This window comes from Juglans microcarpa x Juglans regia, chromosome 7D (assembly GCF_004785595.1).
Source record: "Juglans microcarpa x Juglans regia isolate MS1-56 chromosome 7D, Jm3101_v1.0, whole genome shotgun sequence".
NCBI lineage: Eukaryota > Viridiplantae > Streptophyta > Magnoliopsida > Fagales > Juglandaceae > Juglans > Juglans microcarpa x Juglans regia.
In genome coordinates, this window is record NC_054606.1 from 17,605,280 (window position 1) to 17,631,417 (window position 26,138).

General features: G+C 33.5%; 2 protein-coding genes across 3 annotated transcripts; one reads left to right on the top strand and one right to left on the bottom strand.

Annotated features, from left to right (window-relative positions):
• The first annotated feature begins 2,156 nt into the window (after positions 1-2,156).
• On the top strand, positions 2,157-5,753 carry LOC121239994. Its single transcript, XM_041137418.1, has 3 exons — positions 2,157-2,563; positions 5,114-5,221; positions 5,319-5,753. Exons 1-3 carry the CDS (start codon positions 2,267-2,269, stop codon positions 5,628-5,630), a joined length of 717 nt encoding a protein of 238 aa, XP_040993352.1. The 5' UTR covers positions 2,157-2,266; the 3' UTR covers positions 5,631-5,753.
• A 4,698-nt stretch (positions 5,754-10,451) lies between these two features.
• On the bottom strand, positions 10,452-24,589 carry LOC121239892 (outer envelope protein 39, chloroplastic). Of its 2 annotated transcripts, XM_041137256.1 has the most exons (12): positions 24,473-24,589; positions 24,277-24,318; positions 24,052-24,118; positions 23,909-23,944; positions 23,341-23,485; positions 22,935-23,093; positions 22,748-22,818; positions 22,591-22,669; positions 22,359-22,474; positions 21,533-21,680; positions 18,179-18,248; positions 10,452-11,034 (listed from the first exon to the last, which is right to left on the bottom strand). In XM_041137256.1, the coding sequence occupies exons 2-12, from the start codon at positions 24,308-24,310 to the stop codon at positions 10,877-10,879; spliced, it is 1,083 nt and encodes a 360-aa protein (XP_040993190.1). In that variant the 5' UTR covers positions 24,311-24,318; positions 24,473-24,589; the 3' UTR covers positions 10,452-10,876. The 2 variants fall into 2 exon arrangements, with proteins under 2 accessions (XP_040993190.1, XP_040993189.1); XM_041137255.1 differs by having other exon boundaries at positions 24,277-24,477.
• Between the last annotated feature and the right edge of the window lie 1,549 nt (positions 24,590-26,138).

Consider the following 26,138-nt stretch of genomic DNA (forward strand, 5'->3'; position numbering starts at 1 on the left):
TGCAAGTTTTTTCACAAAATCAACCTCAATAAGTTTTTGGCAAAGTTTAGCATAGAACCACCACTTACCTGGCTTTTGGAGAGCACTTTCTAAGCCTTAAATCTTAACTGTAGCAGTATTACAAACTAATGCAGAAAAATATCGTTATTATATTAATAACTCATGCTTATACAAAACCAACCTAACTATCATAATTCTATAACCCGAAGTATAGCTCAATGTGAGCTCATAAACAAAATCCATCATAGTGCCTTGGGTTTATAATGACCCAAGAACAACGTCCAACGCACTATTCCACCAATAGATTAGTCCAACCGTCTTGGATTCGCTTAAATTTCACCACAACACATCTCACCATTAACAATCATACTCCTGATACGTCAAAACATCAACTCAAGCCTTACATTCATTCCTTTCTCAAATCATGACATTTCCATCAATGAACCTTCCAAATATCAACCAAGCCATGAAATTACTCAACCACAATCCCAACATCTAACATAAACAACCCGAACTTCTGATATGCACCAAAACATATAAATCACAAAAATTAAAGGGTCCTTATGAAGTTAGAACTCAAGGATACCTTATCCAAACTCAGAGAGGTGGTCGGTCAAAATCAAGAGTGAGGCAACTCTACCTAGAGGTGGTTCATGGTGGTCTGAAACTCATGGTAAGATGAGGAGCTACAACTAGCTCTAGTGGCCTCCACGAGTCACACGGATTATCTTGTAACAAAGAGAGAGCAAAGCGCAAGAGAGATGGAGGATGGAGAGAGAGATCGAGACAAATGAGGGCGGCTTATCGACTGCCTGACGGAATAGAGGGTGGGCGATATGGGAGAGGCCGAGATATGGTTGTGTGGCGAGTAGTGTGGTAGGGGGATGAGGGATTAGTGTGGCAGTAGTTGTGGTGCACAAAAGTCTAAATGAAGTCTAAAGGAATAAAAAACTTTCAAATGAAATATAAAGGAATGAAAAATGAAAAATTCTATTTTTAAGCCAGTGTGGATAACATTTCTAATAAAGTACTTATATGGTATAATTTGATTTTGAAGATAAATTTTAAGATTTGAATATTACAAATCAAATATTATCATTTAAGTGATGTGAATGATGTGCTCTACACACTGACTTGAGAATAAAATAACTACTACAAAAGAGTATTGATCTTTATATACATAAATAAATATATATATCATATTAATTAACATGAAAATGCACCTCTTTCTTAAAAGTTCTACATCTATAAAGAGATTTCATAAAAGTAAATTTGTAAATTGATATGATTTCATGTGAGTCATTTAGGGGTGTAAAAATTAACCGGAAAACCGGCCTAAAGGGTGGAACGGGTCCGATTTTGGACCAGTCCGGTCCGGGACCCATTCTCTTAGTTCTGAAACAGGCCGGTACGGGTCTGGTTTCCATTCTATACTTTTTGGGACCAAACCGGACCAGTTAACTATATTAAATATTTTAAATGAATTTTTTTATTATATATAATATTTATATCTAATATATATAATAATATAAATTATAATTATATATAAGATAATGTTATTATTATTTATAATATAAAATTTTAATCTTAAACATGAAAATTTATTTGATCATATGTTTTAAACATAAAATATATATATTAATAACATTTTACAATCTAATAAATTCTCAACATATTCATTTTGATAAATACATAATACATTAGTATATTAATTACATTTCACTTTAATTAATTAGTATACTAATGCATATTAGTATATTAGTTACATTTTATGTTCTAATACTATTAAAACTGAAAAATCAGACCGGAACCAATAAAACCGGAGGTATCGGTTTAGAAAGCTAACCGATGCGTAATCGACTCTCGAAAATATAAAATCAGTGCATACCGGTTCGGTCTTAAATTTTATCTAAAGTAGACCAGATCAGATCGGTTACATCTCTAGAGCCGTTATATATACTTCACAATACAAATAATTTTACAATCTAACCTATCATATCAAATTAAATCAGTTTATAAGTTTACTTTAAAAAAAAATTAATTAATTATTTAATTAAAACATTTGCCATTTTTTACTGCCATTTTTTAAACCACGTCTAGCCGACAGCCAAAAGATAATATGAGATTTTGTAACGATAAATTTGAATAATTTTATAAAATCCAGTGGCAGTCGGTTTGCCGCACTAAACTCCAACTTTACCAACATCTCATCGCCAAGAGGCAAGAGGCAAGAACTGAGAAGCTGTGAAGCAAACGCCAAAAGGCAATGGCAATCTGGCCAATCCTAATGGTGGTGATGGTGGCGGCGGCGGCGGTCTCTGACGCCGCCGATACGAACGGCGTACACCAGCCCTGCGCAGACACCAAGATCCAGAGATCCGACGGCTTCACCTTCGGCATAGCATTCTCGTCAAAAAACAACTTTTACAACGACCAGTCCCATCAGCTCTCACCCTGTGACCGCCGCCTCTCGCTCTCCTCTCTCGGCTCCCAACTTGCACTCTTCAGGCCCAGAGTTGACGAGATCTCCCTCCTCTCTATCAACACCTCCACCTTCTTCCCGGTACTTTTCGCTTCTTTTTTCTGACGAGATCTCCCTACTTTTCACCTTTCACTTATATTCAGTCTTTTTAGATTTAAGATTCATTTTCTAGTTTTGCTTATCGAGCTAATGGGCACGTTTCTCACAAGTCGTGAAAAGTTTCATTTGTGTGTGCTCTGAATATGCACTTAGATGTGCCAACAGAAATAGGGTCTTAGATGTATTCACTTCGAGCTGGGCATTATCAACTTTAAGCAGCGCAATGGAAACTGTTTAGATGAGTTGAGCAGTATCAAATCTTCTGATGCTAATGCTAGAATCAATTTCCTTCTACCGCTTGGGTTTGTGGTATGAGTATCCTTCCTTTATTCAATAATGATGACCAAATATAATATGTTGTGATCACCAATTATGGAAAATTGGAGGGTGAATGTTCCACCAATTTGGATGCAAGAGCCAGCTCACGGTTTGTCGGGTGGGTAGGGAATCTGGCAACTTTGGATGGAAGTACAGGATCTGGATTTTTATAAATTTGATGGTTTAGAGTTGAATAAAGACGAGTGACTGGTTGTTGGCACTTAAAGCCCTGACAGATACTAATTTTAATGAATGCGGGTTTCCGATATCAAATTCTTAATTGAAATGGGCAAGTAATTTTACAAGGTTACAGTATGAGTCATTTCGAAAATTAACGTGTTCATCTATAGGATTTCATAATATGAACTAAGACATGAAAATGAGTCCCTTACGCCTGAACAATGTATACCATTAAAGCATTAGGTGGAAGAGTCAACTTTCAAGTCATAAACTTGGTTCAACCGACCCCATGGGCTGCACAATCTGCCGAGAACCTTGCCTCATGAAGTGGAGGTTATTAGTTTGAATCTCTTCTTCTCTTCCACCCCTTGAGGCCAACTCAATCATAAAAATAGAAAGAGAAAAGAAATATATGATGCTTCAACCTTTCTTCCCAAAAGGCTTCTTCAATTTTTTTTTTATAATTTTCTAATCATGATGTGATCTTTCCTTATTCCACTTCAAATTTTTTTGACATTTTAGTTATCCAACTTGTCCATTCAAATGAATATGATCAACCTAAGGATAAGATCAAATTTAAATTTAAACTAAAATCCTAACAGACCAGTAGACTTGAACCTTATCTAGTTTAATTAGGACCATAATTCCTGAATTTCTAGACAAACTGAAATCGAACAGAGGATTTTTTCCATCATTGATTTAATCCATTGTCGAAGCCCACTCAGTAGAAAATGGTGCTGCTTACGGCCAAGCGGGTGATCTAGTCTTTCACAATAAAGCAATAGATAGAACTACCTTTAAAGCACTTATTAGAAGATTAATACATTCACACTTTATAATGCATGTGGATATCAGATTCTGTATCCATACTAATTGATTCAACTTCAGGTACTATGAACAGAGTAAGGTTTGAAGCTTTATGTTCATAGTAGTGACAAAATTTGATGCTTGTTGTGTATTGCTCTAAGGGAAGCCGAAGCCACATCTGGGCTTATACTCCAAAAGGACTACTCAATAGTATAATTGGAGCCCCATTGGAATATTCTATAGAGCATGGACTTCTCCCTTGAGCAATCTTGGATTCCATAAACCACCTACACTCATCAGTCAGTACGAGGTATAACAATCTCTCACCCTTAAATTCCCGACGTCCTCGTTGGGCCATTCCATCTTAGGTGGCACCACCTACACTCGTCTCATCACTCAACATGGGATATCACACACTTAGCTCTTCTAATTTGATTAAGCCCTTCGTGATTTCTTGATTGCTGTTTAGAAAGTCATCATGAAAACCACAATTGCCAAATTTTTAATTTCCTGCCACACTTTGATCAATCCATCAATTGAAAGGCTTAATTCTGGTAAATTCCCGATTGGCAGTTCCCTATAATTTATATATCAATTCTCATTACGATAAAATATTTATATTTCTTTTGCAACTGCATAATTTGTTCATAATTCTTTTTTGATGTATGGCTGCCACCAATGCTCACAAATTGGAAACTTTGGGCTAGAATTATTCTTTTCTTTAAGAAAAAAACGAATTATAATAGTGAATTATGTTTAAGAAAAATGAAAGAAAAGATTGAGTTCGGTTGTGCTGTGTTCCATGTGGGTTACTTGTTATGTTTTTTCTGACGCTCTATCCCACACCCACATCAAGTCTTGTAAGACCTCATTTGGATGTTGAGATGAGATGAAATAAGATGTTAGTGAATAGTAGTGAAATAATTTGTGAATAGTAGTTAAATAGTTTAAGTTAAGATGTTTTAATAAGTTCGGGAAAAAGTTGAATTGTTTTTTGTGTTTTGTTTGTAAGTTTGGGAAAGTTGTAATAATTAGGTAATGATTAGATAGAAAAGTTGAATATTTGAAATTGAAAAGTATTTTTGTTTGTGGTGTTTGGATGTTGAGATGAGATGAGACCATCTTGCAATCCAAATGGGGCCTATATGTCTTGTGTTTGTGCATGTAGCATGGATCACATCATTCGCATCAATATAATTCAAACGACTTGTATTGTGTACTTTGTAGGATTTGAATGGTGGATATATGGTGGCTTTTGCTGGACGGAAGTATGCTGCAAGGTCTCTCCCTGCTTTTGTTGCAAATAGCACCTACACTGTAACCAGTTTCACTCTGGTAATGATGCAAAAGCATATACCTGGTTCAGTCTCTACTAAATAGAGATCTCCTATTTTTTATGATCTAATTACACCAAGTGACATTGTCAAAGCAGGTCCTCGAGTTTCAAAAGGGTAGGCTGCAGAATTTGTATTGGAAGAGAGATGGATGTGCTTCATGCTCACGTAAATCTAATTTTGTTTGCCTCAACAAACAAGATTGTGCCATCAGAACATCTAGCTGTAAAAACCGAGGGGGTTCTGTGGATTGCAGTCTCGGAATACAGCTAGCATTTTCTGGAACGGATAAACATCTTATGGCTCTCAATTCATGGTATGAAGTGGAAAACCTTCGGCAGTATTCACTCTATGGCTTATATTCAAACCTTAAAAATTCTCTAACTAGCCAGTATAATGACTTCTTTTAGATGCTTATCTCAAACATTCCAAAGATTGTGTTCATTTGTGATTATGTTGTAATTTGGTGACTGTTACGGCATTTTCTTTTATATTATTTCTACCTATCAAAACATATATATTATATTATATTATATTATTTCCCGTTAATTTGTTTTTACTTCTATATTGATTTTGTCGATGCAATGATTGGTGCTTGCTGGATGTTTTAACCTTTTTTTTTTTCCTTGAAGTATTTAAAAGTTGTTATTTGAACACTTTCCCACCAGTTTAAGCTAGCAATTATAACAATCTGAAAGATATTAAACATAACCATCCACTCGCATTATGCCTTCATCCTTTTTTTAATTAAATTTTTCACATGTTGATATAAATGGGTTTGGGTCAACACTAGTTGACACGATTAATAAATGAGTTAATTGCAAATCAACTCACAAAATCTGCAATCAATTTGTATAACACATCTAAATTCTATTTTTATATTTTATAAATGTTTAGTCTTATTTATTTCTTTTTTGTTGTTGGGAAAATGTGATATTAATATTAGTAGTTGACTATATTATATCTCAAACTATTAAACATTTTTTGTTAATATATAATTTAATTTTGTGAAAATATTAGTTTTCTTATATGTTATTGATTTAGATATTGATAATAAAATATTTTATCATGAATATGGTTGTAATTGTGAATTATTTAAATAGTTATCCTTATAGTATATATGAAATTATATTAATTGGGTTAAAAAATAAATATATGGGTCAACTCAACTTATTTATAAGAAACAGGTTAAATGAGTTGAAGCAGGTTAAATGGGTCATTTCTAAGCTAACCTAATTAAAATTAATTACTAAACGTGTTAAGAGGATTGTGTCATGTCATCTATTAATTAAACAGGTCGGGCTCAGATTAACCCACATAATTTAATACCCATGATTTGACACGATACGAACATGAGTTGCCACCCCTACATTTACATGCTAGGTTACAAAGATTTTTCCAAAACACCTTCCCCTAGACTCAGTGTTAGTAGGATCATATTTGCAAACATTATAACATCCTTGCCATAGCCATAGCAAGCGTGAAGCCAAAGAGCTACGAGAAATCAGTAAACTTGCCCAAAGAGCTGGAACACGTGCATGCTACATACTAGGATTCGTAAAAACCATTCGATTTAGTCCATTTCAAACTGAATCGGTTAGCAATCAATTATCAATCCATCATAAAGACGCATAGGTTAGACACATAAGATAAAATAGGCAGACAGAGTAAAACAACGAATCTTGTTCAATTCTTTCGTATCAACATGCATTGAGAACATATTTGATTAGATTTGTACCTCACTTTGCAGGCAAACACGATTACCATCTTAAATTCATCTCATTTAATTATTACAATTTTTTCAAATTCTCACACAAAATATAATAAAGAATTCAATTTTTTTAAATCTCAAAATAATAATAATATTCTAACAATATTTTATTCAAATTTTAAATTTCATTTCAATTTAACTCATCTCATAACTCACTATCTAAATTTCACCTGAATCAGTTTGGATCTTAAATCTATCTTAACTCATCTTATATAATTATTACAATTTTTTTAAATTTCAATATAAAATATAATAAATAATTCAATTTTTTTAAATTTTAAAATAATATTTTAATAATATTTTATTTAACTTTTAATTTTTATTTCAGTTCAACTTCTAAACGCAACCGAATCTGACTAAAATTTGAGCTATGTAGTAACTCCCTTGAAATTCTCGTCTTACAACACTGTAGCACCAACGACAGACTTTGAAAAACTTTTGAGCTTTTGTTAACTGGCACTATTCGTGTAGCATTGTGTTTGCAACCCATAAGATCGATTTTATCTCCTTTTCTCTTTGTGCGGTACTCCTTTGAAATATTAAAAAATTAATGGCAAGCCACCCCCTATGTTAAGTCCTTTACTAATAGAGAAAATTTTGGGAATTGTTGAGAAATAATCAATATCTAGTTCTAATAGGAATTATTTTTGCACTATAAAACCATAATTGAACTATAGAATTAACTAATATGAATAGAGAATTTCAATTAAATAAAATTATATATGAGCTACATTCATAAAATATTCATAGAAAATTATGGTTGATAGAATATAATGTCACCTTAATTCTTCTTACCTCATAGTCCTATAATATGGAACTAATGACTTATTCATTACTAATTTTTTCTTTTCAAAGAAAATTAATCCAGTAACATTTACTAAATATGAAAATTCTAATTGAACCGATAAAATTGATGGATAAAAATGACCGATTGACTTTTTTTATTTTATTTTTATTTAAATTTTACTTAATAATTAAATAAGAGAATATTAGTGAATTGATATTTTTTATTATTTTTTCAAAATATTTAAAATTGTGTAGAAAATGATTAAAAGAAAATAAGAAAAAAAATACATTTACACTGCATCAATTCACTTCATCAGTTAACCATCGATACTACCACCAGCATTGTCCTTACTAAATATCGAGATTGGCTAGTTTGGATTTAGAAAAGAAATAAAGAAAAGAATGGCTAGGTTAGATATTGTGGTATTCTCATATATTTTCTTCCCAAACATCACTCAAGTAAACATTTTTCAATTTCAAATTTTCATCTACTCGTTACCTAATCATTATTCAAACACAAAACTCAATACAACTTTACAAAATTTATAAACAAAATATAAAAAAGACTACAACATTTTCAAATTTTAAAATAAAAATTATATTAAAAAATTAAATTTTATAATTTTATAATATTTTTATTCAATTTATTTCCTCTCATTTCTCAAAATCCAATAAAAAATTTTAACTCAAATCATTTTAATTACCATTCACAAACTATTTCGTTAATATTAGATATTTTGATATTAAGTGTCCAAACAACCCTGAAGATTTTCATCCAAAAAGTTGATACGAAATTCTTGATTTAGGCCTAGTTTGAATAGTGAAAACATCTCAACTCATCTCATCTCGTCTAATCATTACAACTTTTTCGAATTTTCAAACAAAATATAAAAAAATAATTCAAAATTTTTAAATTCCAAAATAAAAATAATATTTTATTTAACCTTCATCTCATCTCATCTCATCTCATCTCAAGTCACTATCTAAACCATTCCTTAAACTTCTTCTTTTTTCTGAAGGCCCTAACTCTCAACGTGAGTTATTAAGTCTCTTACATCGCCAATAATTCATTTGAGCTGTTTAGTTTGCCATTCTTTACTCTTTTTCCTTCCGTCCATGTCTGCGGCGCTCCAAGACTTTTATTTTTTTATTTTTTTTATTTATTATACATAAGTAACTATTTATTTTTACACCCTATATTTATAATTTTTTTATAAAATATGTGATTATTTTTATAGAGTATGAAGGTATTTTTGTGAAGAATGAAATGAGAAAAATATTTCATTCTTTTTCACATCTGGTTCCGTGTATGTACGCAGCTGCCTCTGTTTTTCTCTTCTTTTACATTGCTTTTTTTGCTAGCAGGAAACAAAGAGGTTAATTCCTTTGAAGAGTAGATATCTTGTGGTTTTTGTACGGTTTCTTCCTTCCAATTGTTATTTGACTCTTCAAACCATGAGGGCCCCACACTTGTAAAGTTGACTTTCTTTTGACTCAAAGTTCTTTAAACTGTACGTGTATTACCCAGCATATAGGATCACGCTACGAGCTCATGGAATAGATCCATAACTGTATTTATAATATTTTTTCTTTTAATTAATTTTTAAATATTTAAAAAAAAATACAAAAAATTACTAATAGTCACCTATTTAATCATTAAAAAAAATTTTAAAAAAAAAGCATCGATCAGTTTAATCAAATAGGAATGTAAGGATGTATCGGTTTGCTAAAAGCATTTTCCCTACTTTTGAAAATGCTTTAGGGGTGTTTAGCAAAAAAAGAAAAAAAATTGAGAACCTACTTTTGAAAAGAAATTCAAAATTGAAACTTTTGCTAAAAGGCACGTTGAGAGAGTACTGATTCTACTGAAAACCACAGCAACAACTTTAAGGCGTGGTTTAGATAGTAAGATGAGATAAAAAGTTAAAAATTGAATAAAATATTATTAGAAACTTACTTTTTAATATTATTATTATTTTAGAATTTAAAAAAGTTAAATTGTTTATTATATAGTGTGAAATTTTTTAGAAAAGTTGTAATAATAAGATAGATAAATTTGAGTGATTCTTGAATACAAACTGAGCTAAAAATGCTTTAAGGTTGTTTACCAAACAGTAAATAGTTATTCAATAATAAAACTTTTTAAGAAAGCATACAATTGAAAGCTTTTAATACTTCATCACATTTTCAACATAGTTCCTTCAACACACAAATACATACTCCAACATGGTAATGAAAGCATATCCCTAACACCATCATTTTGCTTAAACATAAATCAATTGCTTCCTAAGTGGTCAATTAAAAACTTGGAATCATCACACAATGTAAAATGATTAAACAAACAACATTCTTTAAAATTACTCGAACATTAGAAAACATTGTTCAGCAGAAAATCGTTGCTCAAGTGTCTTTTTGAATGCTAGCACAATACCTTAAACATACCTCTTGAAGGTTTTGTTGATGTGATTCTGAGTTCTTGGATGTAGTAAATTATTGAAAGATTTCCTGCTTATTTAGTGTAGAATAATGTTGTGATGGAATGTGACTCACATTTTGAAATATTTTGTGATAAACAAATTATCATTAATCACATAAACAATTACAATAGAAACTGGGAGGTTAAATCATGTCGTTACATAAATTAAACTTTGAAAAGCTCAGACAAATCTCAATATGCAATAACTTAAAGCTTCATTATAAGAAGAAATATCTGTACAGTATTCCTCCCCCCTGCCAAAAAAACAGGAAATGCTGTAGATAAAGGGAAAAAAAAAAAAAATTAAAACCTTGTGTAAATCTTATTCAGAATTTCAGTCTTGTAAAGAAAAAAAAAAAATCATAAACAAGAAGCAAATATTTCCTGTACTTCTCATTTTCTCAAAACAGTGGTCAAATGGAGACCCAAAAGAAATTGGATATCTGCAGCTTAAACAATCGAGGGAATTTGAATGCTCCATCAGAGATTTTTTTTATCGGTAAATAAGAATTTTATTAAAATAGGTGAAGCCAACTCCATCAGAGATTGCGAACAGCAATGTAGTAGCTCTCAATAAGAAACTTGGAATTTGCACAAACCGCATGAAATTTGCAATTAAGCATTCAGGAGGCAAGGTTACTGATGCTGAAGTAGACAGTTTTCTGTTGAAATCCATTGATTGCATAGTCAACCTGAAAGTGACCAAACTGAGATTTGAACCGAAGACCATATCCCAGCCCAATACCAGATCCTGGTTTGCCATGCCGCAGAGCTGGATTTCCTGGAACCCCAATAAAAATATGCATCAGTAAGATATAACAATTTAAGGAAGAGTGTTAATAATACAACACAAAAGTAGTTACAAAAGTATCTTGATTTGTGTTCACATAATTCTTGTAATGGGTCTTTCAAAAGTAGTATGCATGTTTCACCAAGTGGTTGCATTTGCTGCTCTGAAGGCCATGATTGGGGGAAACCAACAATTTCATTGAGGAAATTGGCAAAACCCATCAGAAATTCTTAATGCTTTTTGGAGTACAAAACCTGCCGAACTCTAGAATCTTTCTGAGGATTTGAATCCCCTAGAGTTTTTGACCGAATTTTAGGGTCTAGACTGGGAGAGAGATAAACACATTTAGTGGGTCCCATAGCATTTATCGAGCATTTAATGCTGCTCGATAAATTCACTAAAAAAATGGACCCCACCTTAAAAAAAGTATAAAAAAAAAACTATTCTTTATTAATGGAACCCATTTTTTTACAAAGAGCTTGTACGAGACTTGTTTATTTGGGGCTTGTGCCTAGCCATTACCCATCTATATAAGTTGATGATCGTGGGTCTAGTGGTAACCAAGGTTTAGAAGATTGTTTGACAAGGTTTTTTTTTTTTTTTTTTTTTTTTTTTGGGCACAGGTGTTCGAAAACAGTGTCCTAACTAATCTCGAGGGTGCACAAGCCCTCGACATGGAGTTTCCCGCAAATTCACCTCAAGTAATTCAAGGAAAAAATCCTTCAATCCAATGGTCCCTAGAGATTGTTTGAACCTAAGGGGATTTGAACCTTAGACCTGGGGGGAGCATACCCCCAAGCCCAAGGCCTTTACCACTTGAGCCAACGCCAAGCCCAATGTTTGACAAGTTTATGTCTGGCCATAATAACCTTTCTTTTCTTAGTAACAAGACATAATAAGGTTGTGCTCACACCAGATAACTGGTCTTGTAAACCCGACTTTTATTTCGAGCTGTCTTTGAGCAACTGGGGCTTCCTTCTCTGTGTAAGGTCTCTTATGTCAACCACCTAGCTGTATATGTTTATCAATTAGATCCATACATGGGTATTTGTCAATGCCAAACAACAATCTAGGCACAATACTCCTAGAATCACATTCTATAAAAATTTATATATTACCAAAAGAAATTGTTCTTCAAGAGAGAACAACAATTAAAAGAACAATTTATATGCAAATTAGATAAAAGCAAATCAAGCAACTGATTTGATCGCATCATTGGGATTGAGCAAATACGGAATTGCAATTTTCCAACTGACTTGTTCTCTTATCATGGTGTTTATGATAGAGCCTGCAAGGGGGGCATCGGTGCTATATTTATGTTTTCTATCCTGGAAAAGAAATGTTCTTCACAATGAACCATGTTACTCTTTCTGATCATTGTGAAAACATTCTTCGCTCACTTGTATTATATACTCTTCTTTACTTGGTATACATTTCAAAGGAGATTAGACGATATCGCAAGATTGATTTAGGAGCTTTAAAATATCCTATATCTCACTCGTAAACCTGCTCTTCGAAACATCCCGATTTGCTTGTAGCTCCACAATAAACCAATCACATATGTCAGTGGCAGTTATGATCTCATAATTGGCAAAATCTCATTCTTTCTGGAGAGAATGCATGAGTCACAACTACCGAATCATGAAATTCGTACGAACGGGATTGACATGAGTTTGCCTTTAACATATAAGAAATAGATTTATCCCTTCAGAAGAGATCGTCAACAATTTTCTACCATGTTTACAAAGTTTACCCAAGTCGCAGAGAAATAAGATCCTCTAAGGTTCAACATGGAAAAGTAGTTATTGAGAATACTTTCTCAAAAGTCCAAAGACTGACTCAGAAGCAGGATCTGATGTCAATGTGCTTCTTCCTTTGGTGCCCAAGGCTCCAGGATAACTATAATGAATGGAACATATGCATACCATTATCCATAAATAGTAAGGGTGCAAATCACTGTTTTCAATTTCGTACCGTACCGGCCGGTATTTGCCGTACAGGCCCAGGTATCATATATGTTTCGTACAAACCTAAATACCAGCCATACCGGCCTGTATTTCGGCCTTTAATTTTATTTTTTTTTCATTTTTTCAAACTACAAGCTTATTTTTTTACCCCCAATTTAGACTAGGCTATTTATAATTTATAGATAATTTTTTCAAAACATTGGTGCAAATCGGTCGGTCCGGTTATCGACCGAACATTTTCGGTCCATCATTTTCCCGGACCGGACCGGTAGCTATCGATCCGGTCTAATTATTTATTTATTTTTTAAATCAATTAATAAAAAAAATTATTTAAAATACTAAATTAAATTAAGTGACTTATTAAGTGGATTATGTAACTAACTCAATAAAAAATTATTTTATATTGTCAATGATAATAAATTAGATGAAAATTGCATTATTAATTTATATAATTACTATATAATTAGCTAATTGATATTATATATAAGTTAATTAATAGAATATTAACAAGTGTTAACAACAAATTAGCTAATTGATATTATATATTAGTTAATTGATAGAATATTAACAAGTGTTAATAACAAATTTAAAATTTTATATTGTTAATGGTAATAGGTTAGATGAAAATTACATAATAAATTGTACAATTATTATATAAATAATATATATAAAATATATTTTTTATTTTATTTTTCATTCGGTCCGGTCTGGGGTGGAAAAACTATGGACCGGGACCGGACCAAAACTTTTCGGTCCTCTAAAACATGAACTGAGACCAACCGGTATCAGTCTCGGTCCGGTCCGGTCCAAACCGAAACGATCGGTCTGGACCAACCGTTTATCACCCCTAATAAATAGTAAGACCTTATTCTACCCTCCCATGTATAGAAATGTTAAGTACATCAGTGTATTTGGGACTGAATTATAGTAATAATTACTAGGTCAACTACATTGATTTTAGCTGCCTTATATACCAGAATGTTCAGGAGGTGTCATTTTTTCCTCTCCTTTTTGAGTAAATTGAATCCTTAACATGGTATCGGAGTAAGATCATAGGTGCCTTGGAAAGGATCAATATAGAAGACCAGTAATCCTAGATGGAAAATTAAACCATAAGAAAGGACTCTGCAAGCCCAACTCTTCACTCTAGCAAGGATCAAGTACATTAGAGCTATGCAGTCGAATCCTTTATTTTTTTTGTCATTTGCATTTTCTTTTGTTTAGCCTTCTTTATTTAGTTTCCCTATTGAGATTTGGTCTCACTTGTTGTTCGACAATGCTAGTGTGATGGCGTGCAATGATACTTGGGACACTGTTGTCACTGCATCATTTACGTGGTGGACAGCAGAACCGGATCATGGTCTTTGTAGTGAAATCCCTTGGCTGAGAGGATAATTGACTCATGGAAATCAGGTACTTGCGGTGGGCTCGTGTGGCCAGTTGTCTTCAGCTGTCTGCAGTGATGGTAGTAGTGTTTTTTTATGAGCATTGTCGCTCGCGACAGTATTCAAGGTGTGCTTGAATGTTGTGTGGTTGTCCATGGCTTTTGTACTTTTGTCCTCTTGCTTATCTGTGCCTGTATTCTCTGCGCTGTTGGAGTGAAGCTCTTGCAGTGGTTGGCTAGCTATTCCGGTAGTTGTCGAAGAATGCTTGAATTCCCATTTAAAATTGGAGAGAGGTGTTTGGTTATGAATGAAAACACAATTCCTATCTCTGACTTAAGGATAACCGAGGATTCTTGGTTCGGATTATAGTGGAGGTTAACTTGGGCAATCAAACCCAGCCCACAATAGCGGTAACCCAGACCTGCAACCAATTCAACAAGGATCTGGAAACTTCAAGCTGGTTCAATTTTCAGTCTCATCGAGTTTTGGAAGGTTCAGACTGTTTGAGCCCGGATTAGGTAGTTTTTCAGCCAGTTTGGTTTTTTTCCCGTCTGAGTAAGTTGAATTTTTTACCTATTTTGTTTGCTTTTGACCACTCTTGCCCTTTTTAGACCATTCAGCCTCAGTGTTTTTTGTGCCACTTGCATTACCTCCTAGCTTTCTAGCATATCTATCTCAGGATGTGCTGTCAACTCTGACCGAAGGAAAACCATAAATTGTAATTATCATTGTATATCAAAATGAGAGATGGGATCTTGTTTGATTACTTCCTAGTTAACAAACTATTGGATGCAAAAATGGGTGTAAACAGTAAAAGATTTAGTCTGGATGGCTCTATCAAGTGCTTGAAAGCCTGGTTGGTAGTCAAAGCTTACACTCAAACATGTGGTGTTAATTATGGGGAGACTTTTCCTCATGTTACAAGATCTCAATTTGGATATTAATTTTCCTTGCTGCTAATCTTTATTGATTGTTGTTTCAATTGGATGGTGAAGATGTCTTCCTACAAAGTGATTTGCTTAAGGGTAAAAAGGAGCAACCACATGGATTTGTGGCTTAGGGAAAGTACCGAGGTAATGTGAGCATTAAGTAAACTAAAGAAGGCATTATATGCCCTAAAACAATAACCGAGAACATGATTTTGGATAATTTCTAAGGCAATATTAGAGTTTGGTTTTTTACATAACCCAAATAGACCATTCAATATTTCATTTGCTTGTCCCACCTAGCTGCATGTCGATACAGGCTACATTTGTAGATTGTAGATGATATTGTGATTAATGTGAGCTACTCTAGAGGTATTGCTAAGTTGAAATATTTTCTTATCATACCGAGATCTAATATGAAGTTGCTATGTCTCGGAAAGGTATTACCACATCTCAGAGTAAATATGTTCTCGAATTTTCAGAAGAGATAGCTCTAAACACCTAGGAGTTGGCTCAAGTGGTAAAGGCCTTAGTCTTGGTGGTATGCTCCCTCCAGGTTTAAGGTTCAAATCCTCTTGGGTACAAACAATTTCTAGGGGTCATCGGACTAGGGGAACTTCCCCTTGAATTACCCAAGGTGTACTTGCAAGAAACTTCTTACCGAGGGCCTGTGCACCCCTGGGATTAGTCAAGACTTTGTTCTTGAACACCCGGTGCCAATAAAAAATTTAAAAAAAAAAAAAAAAAAAAAAAAAAAAAAAAAAAAAAAAAAAAAGAAGAGAGAGAGAGATAGATCTATTAGGAGCTTGACATATTGATGCTCCTTTGGATCCAAGTAGTGAGCTCCTAAAGGAATAAGGAGAATTACATGGAAGACTGAGCATATATTGTCGGCTTGTTGGAAAGCTAAATAATCTCCTTATTTTTTTTATAAGTAAAATAACATTTTATTGAAACTAGTAATCAGGCATAGCCCAAGTACACAAGATGTATACAAACAACATACACCTAGTTACAAATTAGGAGCTAGAAAATTGTATAAGAAAATCATTTAAGCAGGCTCCATTAACAACGCAAGCTGAGGCCCAAACAAATAAGCTAAATAATCTTATTATTACTAAATATTATATCTTGTATGCAGTCAGTGTGGTGATCAATTGTCAGAAAGTTGAATATTGGAATGTCGTTAGCATTTTTACTACCTAAAGTGAGCTCCTGGTCTTGGTTAGTGTATAAACCGAATGAACATATTAAAGTGGAAGGATTCACTGATGCTGACTCAGCAGGCTCTCTCATTCAGATAGAAAAAACAAGTACAAGGTATTGTACATTTCAAGGAGGTAATTTGGTTTCATGGAAGAGTAAGAAACAAAAAGTGGTGATTGGGTCTGCTGCAGAGTCATGCATAGGGTGATGGCTCGCACTTTTAGTGACCTAACATGGTTATAACTATTACGTCAGCAGTACAGATTAGTGCTACTCTATGTAACATAATGTTGTGAGAAATGAGGTATTATCTTTTCCTTTCCTTGTTGAACAAACCCATAACTGAAAAGAAAAGTAACTCTATATAACAGTTACCAGAGACAATGTTTCCTTATTTGAGAGCATTCTGACAAATTAATTAAACTCCAAAAAACTTCAAAAGAAATATGCGATACCAAATAATCCAGGGCCAATGATTCGATCCTATCGGCCAATACATTATATACTTGAGAAGACCAGATCATATCATAAGAAATATTATGCAAAGAATACTGCTATATCCACAAAGGAATTACACAAAACAATCCTACAAACTGATATGGCTTCATCTGATCTGTTAGATCTACTTTACAATAAAAGTAACTTTGCAATCTGACGAACCGCATCAAGTCACATCAGTTTGTGGGATTACTTTTATGTAATTCCTTTGTGGCTAGAGTATTTCCCTTATGCAAACAATCTATACAAAATTTGAAGCAACGATTTCCTAAAAAGGCATTTTAAGTCACTCACATGACAATCTGAATATCAGGCAGCAAAGAGGGGTTGGTTCTTAGAGAATGGTAGAGCTAGGGCCTATGCCAAGGGAATTGAGAATGGGGAAAAGTTGGGCCAAATTTATTAGGCCCAAAGAAAATTCAGCCTCTTCCAGTTGGATGGTTGTTATCCCACTTATTCTAACAATAATTATTTACTTCTATCTTATAATATGTTTTAAAGTTTTTAAATAGACGGAGCCGATCGTAGAGATTTGAGCCCAAGAACTCATGGCTCTATTGCTTAGCATATATGAGTCGCAACTATTTAAGAATGAGACACAAGAAGAATACTTATAAATGGAAAAAGTTATCAAAGGGCGAGGTTGGCATTGGCCAGCAGCCCAGAACCTAGAAATTTTCACCTAAAGCACGTTTGAGCTTAAAATATAGGGCCAAACAGTGGGCCCAGCCAATGGATCCCAACCTAACCCAGTTTGTGTACACTCCAAGCAGCAAGCAATTCAAAGCATCTCTTCTCCATTACCTTTTCAACAAATACTTGTAAACATTTTTTTCTCTCTTAAACAGCAAGTTACTCCAAGAACTACGAGCTTTTAATACCAAAATTCAAGACTTATAATATGTCGTTGTTGTAAACATGCAAGGCATATTCAAAACTATTCCAAATCACCAAACCGTAATTCTCTTGCTTTCATCATACACAACCATCAGTTCTCACTTCTAGCGTTATCATGACATAAATTCCATATTGTACTAGTAAAACGAAAAAAACAATCTTTTTTAATAAGCAGTTGTGTAAAGAGCAGTAAAAACGATAAGTTTTAACTGCAAGTGATTCGATTTTCAAATGGAGTGAAAGAACCGTAACTCACCAGGTACATGATGACCAGAACCTAAGTCAGTTCCACAGTCCATGAAAATAGCACCTTCCAACATCTTGTTCTAAAAACAATAAGCAAGAGTGTCAGGTCAAGTAATAATGTGGTAGCTTATTCAATAATATGTAAAAAAAATTAAAGAATCAAGTGCAAAATTATGAAGAGTTTGACAGTTAATTATAAGTGATTCTACTCAAAAGATTTAGAGATTTAGCTTTCCCATCAAATGATTTTTTGAAAGTAGCTTTCATATCAAAAGACGTGAAAAAGTAGGCAAATTTCCATGATGAAAGCAATAGCATGCGCAGATGACAGTACCAGCAATAACATGATCAGATAAATACAAGCGCAGGAAGAAATGAAGAGAAGTCTTACAAGCTATCAAACAGACAGAATGGTTAGCCCCAAACCATAATTATGCGGTAAATGTCAACACAGGTTTGGGTTTGATATAAATGGGTTTGGGTCAACAAGGGTTGACCCGATAAGACACGATTAATAAATGAGTCAATTGCAGGTCAACCCGCAAAATCTGCAATCAATCCATATTACATGACTAAATTCTATTTTTATATTCTATAACTGTCTAGTCTTCTTCGTTTCTTTTTTGTTGTTGGGAAAATGTGATATTAATATTAGTATTTGACCATGCTATATCTCAAACAATTAAACTTTGTTGTTAATATGTAATTTTATTTTATGAATATATAAATTTACTTATATATTATTGGTTTGTATATTGATAATAAAATATTTTATCATGAAGTGAATTGTAATTGTGAATAATTTATATGGTTATCCTTGTATAATATATTAAATTATATTTTTTTTTATAAGTATAATAGATGAAATTATATTAGTTGGGTTAAAAAATAAGTATACGGATCAGCTCAACCCATTTATATGAAACGGGTTAATTGAGTCACGTCCAAGTTAACCCAATAAAAGTTAATCATTAAACAAGTTAAACAGGTCGTATTATGTTGCCCGTTATTTATATAGGCCATGTTAGGGTTTTAGGATCTGACCCATTTAATTAAATGGGTCGTGTTCGGGTTGACATATAGTCTAATACTCATGACTGACACGACACGAACACGAATTGACACCCCTATTCATAATGACAATTTTTTTTCTCCCCCCCCCCCCCCCCCCCCCTAATGCAAGAAAGGCATTGGACCTATTCGCCCTATGACCATAGTCATTAAAAATTAATAATGCTATAAGAATATATGCGACTGTCCTCAACAACAGCATCTTTGGGAAAAGAGAGTCTCGGGTATTTTGCATGGAGAACTCAACAAAGATTTCCATGAAAGTGGTGATGAGATTGAAGCTCCAAAGTCTCCTGGGATAAAGGTTTCTTCATTTTTTCCTTAAACACTCAATGAACCAGGAATTATGCTGTTTATTGATGACTACAGTGAGATTTTTTTTTTCTAACATATCCCTCTTCTACAAACTCCAAAAACCTTGAAACAAAGCAAGGGAAAAGATCATATTTCAGGGCTTATTCCATCTTCTTGTATTTTTAAATCACGTGCTGGATTTATCAATATTCAGATGGTCAAAAGGTCTTTGAAGACATACTTCTGTTTCCCAGTTGAGCGATAAGAACACAGGTGTGAACCCATGCATTGGCAAGTTTCCCAAAAAATCTCTAAAACTTTATTTTTAAGGTTTTCTATTCATTATTTTCATACTTTTAACCCCCCCCCCCCCCCCCAAAAAAAAAAAAAAAAAAACACAAAAAAGGGAAAAAAAAAATTTGTTTTCAACCCTGTAGAACAAGAAACAAAACTCGGACATATAGGCCATACATACATCCAGTAACCTTGCCCTTCAACTCAAACAAAAGTATCATTCATTGGCATGTAAAAAGACAACTGCAATTTTGCACTGGATTGTAGTATTGTTCAACAAGGCAATCGCTTTTGAGATACCCACATTCTTTTCTTTATATATAATAACTATTCCTTTTATCTTAAAGCTTGAAGTAGTCATATTTTAATTCTACACCCAAAAGCAATGGTTCCTGAACAATTTGGCAGTCATTTACGAGTGCTTTTTTCCACCTTAGCATCACTTAAAAGTGCTTAAAGGCACATCACTTTATTTATTTCAACAAAAAGGCTCTAGCCAACCTTTTGACTATTAAGAAACATTTGATACCATCGTGCAGTCTTCTGTATTGCAGTAATATGTCAAGACAAAACTATATACCGAGGCCACTTCTTTGTTCAGTCGTAAGATTGGATCCACGTATTGAAGAAACTAACCCTGAAAGTTATTTTCATTCTATACCCTATTTTTAACAAAGACTCTAACACCCCAGACCCACATTCATAAAAACGAATAACCCACTTAGAGGCAGGGAAAATTAGGTTGGTATAGGATGGGTAACACCCTTAACTAGACAAAGCATGAAAAGATTGTATAAACCTTGACCCAGCTAGAAAAGCATGTCAAGATTTTTTTTTTTTTTTTAATGAATAATGCATGTCAAGATATAACAATGATTGTACGCTACCAGGTTACCAGAAAACAAATAGCAATGTTTCCAATACCATAACTAGTTAAATCATTCTGTGGTGACAGCATGCTTATCAGAAAACAAAATTACACAGTCAGAAGCTAGCATCTCTAAACACATGCATTTTTTTTTTCGAAAATGCAATATTTGTAGATAACTAGATATAGGCTCCAGACAATACATATGCCTCAGCAATTAGAGAGTAAATTGATAAGTTGCATCCACAAGAAATTTGTATGTTTATCCGTATATTTAAATTTACAAATTTCCAATAAAAGTCTTTCTTTCTATAGCAATTTCTGGATTATTGGATGATTTTTTAAATAGAAATAGAAAAAGAATGAAATAGTCACTCTAAGGTTCACAATAAGGCATGGAATGGAGCCACTACAAAGGAGTCCCTGAGTTATGAGGGAAACGTTGAGCGCATATTGATCATGGGTTGAGAAAGGGAATTGAACTCTTAAGTGATCTAATCTGCCATTGTTACTCAGTAGCTAAGTGGTAGAGCGGTCAGCTATTAGCCGCCTGGCTGTAGGTACATACGGTAATAATCCAAAAAATCAAGGTTTGGCTATTGCAAAAATTTGCAGCCACAGGAAATTGGTAAAATTAAGCCAAAATAATTTAGGCATAACTCTGGTACAGGCCGTGTGGCAGTGCTAAATAGTTCTTGTTAACTGATTCTCTTAAGCGAAGGACTAAGCAGATTTTACAATGACTACTCCAATTAAAATGGAGATCATACCCCAAATAAAAAAGAAAATTAAATCAAAGTTCAAAGACCATCTAAATATTGATAAAGGCATACTTACCAACGGTAATGTCAATTCACTGTTAGCAACCAGACACGATCTTCCAGATCCAACAGCGCCCTCACCATAACCTCGAACACTGCCAAGACCCCCAATTGCGAATGCTTGGTAAGGAGCCATGTCGCCTACAATGGAACCACCTGTCAAGCTGTCATAGGAAACATAAGAGTAGCAAAGTAGAACAAGTATATAAAACCATATTTAGTTATCCATAAACCATAGAAAGCACATAGGGGCACTAAGGAAAGCCCTGCATGTTTTCAAATTGGGGTAAATGAAGCTTCTGCTGTAGGGTAGGCATCATGCTTTTGAGCACAATCAGTTGATTCAGTTTATACAAATTAACACTCACAAATTTCTTCACACACTTTACTAAAGTCCATCTTCACCATTATGGCAAAAGCCATTCTCCTTTTTACACTTCTTCCTTTTCAAGAAATTATCAGTTTCAATATCTAACATTTTTTTTTTGTAAGTAAAGTTTCGATATCTAACCTAATAATATTTCCAATTAACCTAATGCTTTTAGTAAATTTTTGTGATTCATTTAGTTCACACACATCCTGCATTCTACTTTTTTTCTCAGTAAAGAAGAAATTGCAACACCTATGCGTGACTGTCTAAAAGACACAAGGGAATCATGAATGCTCGTGCCATTAAAGTTCTGAAAGCTTCTCTAATGATTCATATTCATGTCCTCAATGCTTCTTGCTTCTCTTCATTCCATAATTTCATGTTTCTGCTTCTCACTTCGGCATACCACTCTCCCCACCGACTCCAGAAACTATGCAGTATCTCTCCAATACAGAAAATAAATGTAACGCACCTTGCTAAAAGGAATGCTGGCCCAAGTTTGACTCCCTTTGAAGCAACAAATTTAAACCGATTGAAGATTAGCCACTTAGATAGAACCGGAATCCCTTGCTCTATCTGCAGACTAAACTGAATTCAAGACAAACTTGCAGTTAGCAGAATACATCGGACTGGAACCTAAGACATACAAATCCAATTTAGTCTAAGAATCTCATATCATAGATTAACAGGGGAAGAGAACTCACACGAGAAAAACTACATTCATCTGCCTTTGCAAAACGAGATTCTTGCCTTAACACTACCATACTGTCATGGAAATTGCCACTGCATAGCAAGTGAATCACAGAAAAGTTTAGAAATCATATCAACGAATTTTTAAATACTAGACTACATGACAACTACCTGCAAGTCACCGGAAACCCATCAAGATCTCTGCTTATTGAGCGGCCATCATCATTCACCGGACGAACATGCTGCACAGGATTGCAGTAAATAGTTTCGAACTGTTAAGGACAGACAGAAAAAACTGCAGATCAATGTAATACATGAAAATAGATGCCTAAAAAATACTGATAATATCACAGCAGACCTCAAATTTTATGCTGGTTGCACTGCTCCATTTGGAACTTGCTGGCTCATTCAGATCCAAACCAACTGATAATCGAGACAAATTCACACTCCCACTGCCTGAACGGGAGAAATTGTCCATGGGAACACCATGGACCCCAATCTCAGGTGAAATTGAGTGCTGGGAGGAGAAAAAAAAAATTCAAAGAAAGAAAGAAGAAAGTTACAAACTATGAGATCATGGCACAATTTCAACTCAAAATAATTGGCATTTCAAATTATCAATTTTGTTTTCTTAATTTAGATCAAACAGCTTTGGAAATTTCCCTTAAAGCTCAGTTCAAATTTACCTATCTTTTCAAGTTTTCTTGCACAATAACAACAATAAAAAGCAACAATATAATAACAAAAATAAAGCAGAAATAGACCTGAATAATAAAAGATTGTTGAGCAAGCCATTCAGGTCTCGGCCTCCTATAAGCTACCAAGACATTTGAATCATATAGGCCCTTGTCCCATGATACATCAAGCTTCTCGCTTCCACCAAATAAGTTCGGGTGTTTAATGTAAAGACTGAAACAAACAAACTGAACGAGTTATTACACCAGTTAAATGGTTCTACACTTGGTTAATGAGATAGTTAAACTAAAATAAAATATAAAATGTTACTTATCAAAAAAATATAAAATGTTTCTGATTTCAGGTTCCACACTTTTTTGGTTCCAGAAGCTAGAAAACCAGCACAAACAAACCAACTATTTGATCTGGGCATTGATCTAAACCATTAATGAGAAAACCCAAAGATTGTGGCAAAGTGTTTTCGGTTTCCTAACATTTTCTCATCAATAAAACATGATATATGTTTGTAAAACCAATGAAACCATAGAGATTGAAAAAAAAAATAGAAACAACAAACTTTACATAAATAAGAGGAAAGGAATTCAAAACGAAAATTGGAGCAGTCCATTCTCGTCATGATCGATCCAAAAAAGTTACCTCCCAATTATCAGAGATAAAGGACTACCACTGCTCCTGTAAAAAAAAAAAAAAAAGAAAAGAAGAAGAAGCGAAACCAATTACTGAATGAAAAGTTCTGGGCAAGGAAGAAAACGGAATCAAAGAATGAAAAAAGCAAAAACCTGAAAGGAGTAAGCATCAACGAAGCGCATAGCTTGTGAGTGAGATCAACATTAACATCAATCTTGGCTGTCACATACGAAAAGAGGAAACATTACTCATCACCATGAATGACAAACAAACAGCACAACTGCAACCATATATCCGACCCGAATAATTGAAACGCTACTGGGTTATTTGCAATGGGTTCAAGAGAAACAAAAAAAGATAAGATTGAGTACACTGACCTTTGCCAGCATGGATGCTCTTCTGAGCTCCCATCCAATCACCTGTGCATTAACCATTAAATTTACACCGGAAATTATTAAGTGAAAGACAGATTGCGTGGATGAAAGACCGTTCGGTGTTTAAGGGAGAAGAAACAAAGTTCCTAGCTTGTGAAGTTTGTTATCCCTTTGGCCTTTGCTTCTTCATTATTCTTACCTGCACGTGAGATTGCAATGGATAATTGAATATATACTTTTTATCATTTCCCCCTCTTCTTCTCCTTCATTTTACATTTCCATTCAGACAATATAATATAAGAGTACAGGGAAGAAACCCTAACAAAACTTTTATATTTAATTGGCATTTTTAAATATTATTTTAAATATTATTTTTCCCTCTTCTTCTTTTTTTTTTTTTTTCTTTTTTATAGAAAATGTTTAGAAATCGAGTCTCTATGCTCTAAAGGCCTCAAGTGTGAGTAAAAGGAATATATGAAGTAGGCTTACAACATTTGTTGCTAATTTAATGTTATCCGAAATAACAATAAATATCGTAGGACGTGTCACTTTTTCGCATTTAAAACTCTCAAATTCGAACAAAAATATATGCAATCTTTTCCAATTAAATACAACTACCTAAACTTTCTAAAAGATAATATCATAATAAATTTCAATGTTTTATAAAAAATAGTCGATACACCAAAGTCACAAGAATGCCATGTAGGGTGTAAATATACATATTTTTTAACCAATAATAAGTGCATAATTAGGACTGTAATCAAACTAAGCAGAGCCGGTCCTTGAATTGCTGATGAACATGGCCAAACTTGAGATTTGTATATAATGTTTGTTCGAGCTCGGTTCGGTGAGCTAAGATTCTAACTTAAGCTCGAGCTCAACCCAAAAAACTAGCTCGGGTGTCGTGCTGGCTCGGTTCTAGTTGTTTATTTTAAATAATAAATATAAATATAAATATAAATTTAATAGAATTTTTACAAATAACAAGTAGAACCTCTATTGAATTAAAAATTTGTAAAAAATTATAAATAAGTAATATGCAACTAACTGGTATTTATCCATAATAACAATATATTATATATCAATTTTTTATATATATTTTCCACATATTAGTATATGAAATTATTAAATCTTATCGAGTAACTGTTGTACAAATTATAAAATATAACTATGAAATATATTCAATATATAGGCACACTTGACTAGGCATAAGTAATTACATTACATACTATATATTTAATTACAAAAGATGTTATGCTTGTATTATTAATTAATATATGTATACATATACAAAGGTGTATGTAAATGTTTATCAATGTATGAATGAGTTTTAATCAAGTCGACTCAGACATAAACAAGTGAGCCTTAACAAGTTTTAGTTGAGTCGAGTCTAATTTAATCAGGTATGTGTTATTTACTAATCGAATAGGTATCTGTTTTCACAAGCGAGCTTTTTAGGTCACAAATTGAATTTGATTCGAGTTTAACCGGGCGAGTATTGAATGAGTTATTGAACAAACTGGTTCATTTACAGCCTTATACATAATGGTTTCTCAAATTGAATGCGAACTTTCTTAGACCAAAAGTCTTTTTTCCCACATTCCTTGATGCATCTTTTTCCATTTGGGGTGTGTTTGTTTCACTGTAAAAAGATTTTTTTTTATATATAGTTATTTAGGTTTTTTGGGGTTCAAATGTGTTTGGAAAAGCCAATCAAACAAATAACAAGATTTTAACTTTCGATTTAAAAAGTTTTCATGCATCTAGGTCCTGACATTCGGTCTCCTAGCTTGTGCTGAGGAGCTTTATCTCTTACGATAGGTAAGATTTGTCTTCTAGTCTTTTGACTAAGAAGGGCTGGAAGG

Excerpts from the sequence above, each read along its gene's own strand:
- LOC121239994 (XM_041137418.1), top strand. The coding sequence starts at position 2,267 with ATGGCAATCTGGCCAATCCTAATGGTGGTGATGGTGGCGGCGGCGGCG. Across the intron at positions 2,564-5,113 it reads ACACCTCCACCTTCTTCCCG|GATTTGAATGGTGGATATAT; the intron begins GTACTTTTCGCT and ends TGTACTTTGTAG. Across the intron at positions 5,222-5,318 it reads CTGTAACCAGTTTCACTCTG|GTCCTCGAGTTTCAAAAGGG; the intron begins GTAATGATGCAA and ends TTGTCAAAGCAG.
- LOC121239892 (XM_041137256.1), bottom strand. The coding sequence starts at position 24,310 with ATGGGAGCTCAGAAGAGCATCCATGCTGGCAAAG. Across the intron at positions 22,670-22,747 it reads GGGTTTCCGGTGACTTGCAG|TGGCAATTTCCATGACAGTA; the intron begins GTAGTTGTCATG and ends CTTGCTATGCAG. Across the intron at positions 22,475-22,590 it reads ATGAATGTAGTTTTTCTCGT|TTTAGTCTGCAGATAGAGCA; the intron begins GTGAGTTCTCTT and ends TCTTGAATTCAG.